The sequence below is a fragment of the Squalius cephalus genome (genome assembly GCF_949319135.1).
Source record: "Squalius cephalus genome assembly, chromosome: 2".
NCBI classification, from domain to species: Eukaryota; Metazoa; Chordata; class Actinopteri; order Cypriniformes; family Leuciscidae; genus Squalius; species Squalius cephalus.
In genome coordinates this window covers 15,630,660-15,637,778 of record NC_137123.1, presented here as the reverse complement: position 1 = coordinate 15,637,778, position 7,119 = coordinate 15,630,660, and the positions used below count along the sequence as shown (strand labels likewise).

Sequence of the window (7,119 nt, the reverse complement as noted above, 5' to 3'; positions counted from 1 at the left end):
ATAGTTAACTGTGGCTTCGGACTGTGTACAGTCAAACTATGGATCATGTAAAAATTGTTATGGGAAAATTCCTATGGAAAACTCATACAGATGAATGATATCTCTAAAGAGCCTGTACCGAGGTCAATCGCGCATGCCTGGGTTCTTTGAAAAAAACAAACTAGTGTGTAAATTTTCTTTAAGTGTACACAAGAAATTAAAATAATTTAAGAGAAAATGCTGTTTTGCTGAGAAATCATTCTTTCAGACTTTCATTCATGTGTGTATTTAATTGGACAAACTGAACACAATTTCATCTTGGAATTTCTTTTATTTAAAATTTTTAAATACTAAAATAGTGTAATTCATATCAAATTTCCACAAGAAAAATGTATTAAAATATCACTTTATCACATCATAATGATATTACAAAATGGCTGCAATATATTACATCACATTGCTACTGTATCAAAATAAATATACGAACATACGCATATATACGTAACCTTTTTGCTGTACATCCCATAATACAGAAAAACCGACCTTAATATTTCCTGATGCAAGTACAAAAAGTATAAAACGCCTGTCAAGTTATGACCCAACCAAAACCTCCATAATGTGATCCAGTTCGTTCAGATCAAGTTTGAACGTCTGATTGGACGGAAGAGCCGATTGGCTCGTCCCGCCGTTTCCGTAACCAGTGAGCGTCTTGACGAGGTCGTCCGTTACCATGGAAACGCTCAGGGATGAACTGCACGGGGTGCTGTCGAACAGGAAGTTGTCTATTTCCGTGAACAGGAAATCGTCCAATGAGAAGTCAGCGAGGCATGAGGGGGCGTGGCTAGATGTGAATGGGGCGGAGTCAGAGAGTGAAATAGAGGAGTCCACAATGCTGTGCATTTCAGAGAGATCTGGATCTGGATCTCTCAGTTCTCCTGAATTATCCGAGTCAGTGCCACTAGTGAAGTCCGGCACATCCTGGTCGGATGTGGAGAATAAAGCAGTTATTCCCACTGTCGGACACAGAGCTTCGATTTCAGCCAGTGCTGTGCTGAAACTGTCCTTCATAACAGGAGACGAGGGAGTCTGCGCTCTGGAAACACACTCCTCTCCTCTCAGCTCGTCCTGGATGTGCCGGAGTGTGTTCGTGATGAGCACCCTGCGGGCCAGGTCCGGCTCGCCGTGTCCCGGCCGGGTGTGCAGCTTCAGTAAGGAGAGGTTGAGCACCGTCTGCCGCTGAAACCAGTAGCAGGTGTGCGACGACGCCTCCATCGCCATCACACCATCCTCTTCCTCCTGCTCCAGCTTACGCTTCACACCTTTACCCAACATGAAGCGTTTATCTAAGAGAGACACACACAGTGATGAAGCAAAGTGCATCAAAACATTGATATTTGTATATTCATATTTTAATTAATATATATATATTTATGATTTATGGTTATACAGTGGTCAACATTTGAAGTGGATCAATAGAGTTAAAAGTTGTCCTAAGACAAGAACGGGTATTGTTCAAAATTCACGTATAACTTTGATGAAAGGTTTTGATCCACTTGTAGAAATGTTGACTAATGTAGTTAAAATATTTTTATTTATTTCCAAAAATTATATTTATTTTTATTTCAAATCTATAGTAACGTTTTTCTTAAAGTTATGAGGAAAAAATTAATCAAATTAACCGAATTAATATATTAATGAACAACATTAAATAAAATGCCAATATTTACTAAAATTACTAACATTTTTGTTTAAAATGTTTTCTAAAGTAAAATATTTCAAATATGTTTTATTTAAAAAGCAACACAAAGAAATGTAATAAAATGAACAGATTTTGTGTTAGTTATTAAACATTTAAACTTAATAACTTTAATGTAATAAAATACCAAAATTTACAAAAATGTGCATTTTTGTTTTTAATGTTTTCTATAGTAAAATATTTGATTTATGTAAAAAGCAACACAAATAAATGTAATAAAATTAACATTTTTAGTTCAAATGAACAGATTCTGTGTTAGTTATTAAATATTTAAATAATAATATCTTCATACATTTCATAAATAAAATGTAATGTATCAAAATGGCAATATGTATTGAAAAATTATTTATTTTAAAATGTATATTTTATTTTTATTGAAATGTTTTCTATAGTAACATTGAATTAAAAATAAAATAACGAAAGTAAATATAATAAACTTAAATGTGAAATATATGAATTATATCTTAATTATTCAGTTTAATTGAGTGAATATGACAATATGACAATGACAATATTTATTTTATTTTAAAATGTATTTTTTTATTTTAAACATTTCCTATAGCAACATTTTAAATATTTTATTAATAAAAAATAATAAATGAACTGAATTATTAGTTAAAATACAGTAGCATACACATATCGTAGCGTAGGCCTACATATTTGAACACTTTGCTCAATGAACGTTTGGTCACAAATCAATTTTTGTTTCTTAGATGAAAACAAAGGAGAAAAATAGGTTTTCTCTCTATAGAATAGCCAAACACACCGTACTTTCCTCTTACTCAACATCCAACGCAGAAAAACTCCTGATACACACATGACTCTTCTCTCTGGACTCTGAGATTTGGTTTACTGTAAATCACAGCTCTTGCTTTAAAGTCGCGTCACTTCCTCACAGGCTCAATGGCTGGTAGTTCTGGTGAAAAGTTTGAGCCCAAACTAAATGACCAACAATCACGTGTAGTTCACATGTCTAAGAGAGCATCCATCCAGAGTCCGAGTCACGCTCAGACAGAGACAGCCCGCGCTCTAGAACCGTTTAGAATTCTAGAATTCTAAATCCAAACGTTTGTGTTCGAATCTCGTTCGTTCTTTATTGCGCGTGACGACATAATCGTGTACAAGTGATGTCATAGCCTAATATAAGAAGTTGACAGTAGATGTGCAGGACCGTGAATCTACTTCTCTGTGCTGTTCTCGCGTCTGTTAAAAGCGTGGATATTCACATTATTTCACAGCAAACCTGGAAGTTGAGGTTCTTTAACTGATGACAGTGAAGTGAACCCGTGACATTTAGCGCTGCACGCCCACATTATATCAGCTCAAAGTGAAACCTCAGCTGGCGCAGTGAAATGAAAGCTTCAGGGCTGTCTTTGACATTTTCAAGTAAACCGACTAGTAATGAGAATACAAACAGGCCCATCGGAGATGTGATTGACAGCAGTAACAGTGCATTCTGCACAACGGCTCGAGTTTCAGTGATTCAGGAGCTTTAAATACTCCTACTGTTTTACTACTACTTTCAAGACAGTCCAAAACTAGTTAGACCTTCAATAATAAATAAATATAAATAATTTACCGTACAGTCACACAAAACACAAGTTTTGACCTTTAAATCCGATCATTTACCCTTGTTCTAATTTTTTTTTTTTTTTTTTTTTTTAAGAAAAATGTTTGACCTTTAAATCGAACCATTTACCTTTTCTCTAATTTTTCTTTTTTAAGCAAATGACCTTTACGATTAACTATGTTTTGAGCGCTTCATGAGAGTCGCGAGTGAACTGAACTGAACTCACCACACGCAGGTCAAGCGAGGACTTCAGGCTGCTCATCGGACTCGTGTAAACCCTTCACTCTTTCAGTCGCGTGCGTCCGCTCCGGCTCGTGCGATCGTGTTCGGCGTTATAACGTGAAGCTCGTGGAGTCACTCGTTCCGACCGACGCGCGGACGAGTCTATTCCGCCTCCGAGGAACCCGCGAGCGGAGTCTTCACTCTTCACGAGTGACGCAAGCCTCGCAGATGTCGACTGGTGAATGAGTCATTCATCTGAATCGGTTCGTTTGAATCATTCAGTCCACCCGACTCAAGAAACGCTTTTGCTGCTCGAAGGGATGCACTAATGAACAGTTAAATATGGTAATATCTACCATATATGGTAAATATGGTAGTTGGAAAAAACAACTATGAACTATATAGTTCATTAGCCTAGTACAGGTAGTTTACAATTGACAAGCAAGATCGTCAATTGGCGCTGTAGCCTAAATCCTTTATTAAAAAAAACAACTAGTAGGCCTAACCATGTTTTATTCCCCCCAGATTGATTAGTAGACTTATAATCACAGTTTTATTACAAATACCATGGTTAAACTATGATTAGTGTAGCAAAACCATGGTTAATTTGTGGTTACCATATAGCAAATGCAATCATGTTTTTGTTTTATTTGTAGTAAAACCATAATTTTCTTAAGGGGAAGTTACATTAGCTAGTAGCTACTAATAATGTCAACACTATACGGCTATTTGGAGTTGATTTTCACCTGGAGTGACTTACCTATGTATTTACATCAAAAAACATGCCAGTTTTATAAAGTCTGGACCCCATTTCTGAACTATTTGGAAACTCATCTTCGCCTTATATATTACATATAATATTGTATAACATGTATAACTCTCTGGACAGTGAATCCTCTTCTGCATCTTTTTTGAAATATGTTATTGTTTTGTTTTTATTCTCTAATTATAATTTATATCTCTAATTCTATTCTCTGTTTTTATTATTATGGTGCAGTCCTGTTTAATACACAAATCTAAGATATTGGTGTTCCTTTATTTTATTGTATCGTATTTATTTATTTGTGATGTCTTGTTATATTTGTATTATAATGAAAATTCAGTAAACATAATTATATATAAAAATAAGAATATGTCAACACTAATGATTTTCCTATAAAACAAGAACATATTTATTTATTTGTGATGTCTTGTTATATTTGTATTATAATGAAAATTCAGTAAACATAATTATACATTAAAAATAATAATAATGTAAACACTAACGATTTTCCTAAAAAACAAGAAAATAAACTTTAGACGCGAGTTTTTTTAACGTGATCGCGTAAATGATCGTGATCATTGAAATGAATCGCTCGAGCGAATCGATTCATAGAAATGAATCAGACAACTTAGCAAAGCTACAGATGTCTGCCCCCCTCCCTCCCTCCCTCATTCCTGTCTGCATATGTCAATGAACGTGACCTCGCTCTCCGCGCTCCCGTGGAAAAGCCGCAAATATGCGAAGTATTCACGACACGAGCTCTTCAGAAGAGAATCGAGCTAAATATAGCTATTTCGTATTGTAACTCAAGTTTATGTGCCCTTTCTCATAGACAGCAGAAACTAGACAGAGATCAAACAGAGAAGTTTCAGAAAACATTCTCAACTATTCTCAGATTTGCCAGTTTATGAAAGTCTGCAATGAGATCTCAATTCAAACATTTCTCAAATTATATGCTTTTTCAATTTTTTAGGTGTCACAGACCCCAAATATGATCTTCATCATCATGCGAGGGACCCCAACACCCCATCCAAAAAATGTAAAAGGCTGCTATATATTTTTGGGTGTAAATATCCATGTGTTAATACTGTGAAAATGTAATATTTCAAATGTGTAATATTTTACATTTTTTCCTACTCACTTGTACTGTTATTTATTTAAATATATTTTTAAAACGTATTCTCATTTTTATTTTATTTATATGGATCTACTTTGTATTATATATATATATATTTCAATCTTATTTTTTTATAATGTATTTTTCTAAACCTTTTTTTTTTTTTTAAGCCCATATCAGCAGTTTTATCACCAGGGTGACTCTCGTCGATGTGAACACGAGTCTGGACTCTTTGTGTGTCAGAATGCTCAGGCATATTTCCACCTGATGACGAAGCTGAACCCCAGTCACCACATCAGACACACACAACCCTCATCTTCAGAGTGCTTCTGATATCCTGGGATGCTTGCAGAAAAAGACCCCAGATTGACTGTACACTGAATGAGAGTAGCAGATGATGGCCAAGAATAAAGCACACTATCATTGTTTGCACGATCATTTGATGATTAACTATATCATCCGTGTTTGAATGCAAACAGTCTGTCGTTCCTCACACTGTTGTTCCTCCTCCAGCTGTCACAGACACACACACACACACCTCCCACCGTCAGACCCACGACCCTCTGTCTTCACAAAACAAAGGATCTGGATCGGCATTGTCCTTGACCCTGACCTCTGACCTCTGAGGCCCGGCGAGGACAGCTGGAGTGTGTGTGGAGGCGTGCAGATGTCCCACTTCAGGCATGTAAGCGTGCCGCTTCACTACCATTGAGGGATTTTACTGCAGTTTCTGAGCGGTCTCACTACTGTAATGTGTGTGTGTGTGTGTTCTTTTTTACCTGCTTTGTTCATTTCCTCGATTGTTAACTAGCTTCTCACACCTGTTTCCCTTCATGATTACATTCCCCATGTATTTAAGCCCTGAGTTTCTTTCTTCTCCTTTGTCCGCCATTGACTATGTTAACGCTGTTTCTCCTGAGTTTTCTTGTTCTGGATTAAAGACTGGTTTTGTCATATTCTCCTGAGTTTTGCCTACTATATTTTCTGACTTATTTTTTTAATGCTTTTTTTTTTGTAAGAAAAGACCATGAAAATACTTACTGAACTTGGGAGTTGTTGGGCTTGGTAATTTTTTTTTTTAAATGAGTATCTTCTGCTCACCAAGGCTGCATTTACTTGATCTAAAATGCAGTAAAAAAAAAAACATAATATTGTGAAATATTATGTAAGGGATAATGTATAGCGAGGCGGTTGTTATAGCGAATAACAACCCCGACAGGCTGGAATCAGCCTGAAGGGGTTGTTATTCACTATAACAACCGCCTCCCTATACATTTACTGCTTATTACATGGCTACCTACAAAATAAATAAATAATTTGACACAAAATATTGATTTAAAAAGGAGTTTATTGATTTAAAAACGATTGTATTGCTTCCGCTAAAGAAAATAGTCCGTTCCCCATCCATAGCAACGCTCTGTTTTTCATGGCAACGGTGTGTTATACTTCGCAGCGGTCTGTTATCAAGAAATAACAGACCGCATTCTACATTGGAATTCAACCAAGCCATGTAATAATACAATTTAAAACAACTTTTCTATTATAATACAGCTGCACGATTAATCATTAAAAGATCTCGATTCAAACACCCACGTGATCTTATTCCTAAATGGCAACGCCCTTATGAAAAATAACCATTGTTTTACTACAAATAAAAAACCCCAAAAAAACATGGTTATTGAAGTTAAATCGTGATAACCACAAATTTACCA

General features: G+C 35.7%; 1 protein-coding gene and 1 long non-coding RNA gene across 5 annotated transcripts; one reads left to right on the top strand and one right to left on the bottom strand.

Moving 5' to 3' along the window:
• Positions 1-570: 570 nt before the first annotated feature.
• sertad2a (SERTA domain containing 2a) lies at positions 571-3,827 on the bottom strand (the record flags this gene model as incomplete). Of its 3 annotated transcripts, none has more annotated exons than XM_079861487.1 (2): positions 3,532-3,827; positions 571-1,322 (listed from the first exon to the last, which is right to left on the bottom strand). In XM_079861487.1, the coding sequence occupies exon 2, from the start codon at positions 1,309-1,311 to the stop codon at positions 571-573; it is 741 nt and encodes a 246-aa protein (XP_079717613.1). In that variant the 5' UTR covers positions 1,312-1,322; positions 3,532-3,827. The 3 variants fall into 3 exon arrangements, with proteins under 3 accessions (XP_079717613.1, XP_079717615.1, XP_079717614.1); XM_079861489.1 differs by lacking the exon at positions 3,532-3,827 and adding an exon at positions 2,502-3,116; XM_079861488.1 differs by lacking the exon at positions 3,532-3,827 and adding an exon at positions 2,507-3,116.
• LOC307152823 lies at positions 3,805-6,391 on the top strand. 2 transcript variants are annotated; one of them, XR_013820060.1, is made up of 3 exons: positions 3,805-3,872; positions 5,264-5,329; positions 5,578-6,390. It is a non-coding gene; the product is annotated as an uncharacterized lncRNA (long non-coding RNA). The 2 variants fall into 2 exon arrangements; XR_013820059.1 differs by having other exon boundaries at positions 3,814-3,891; positions 5,578-6,391.
• The last annotated feature ends 728 nt before the right edge of the window (positions 6,392-7,119 follow it).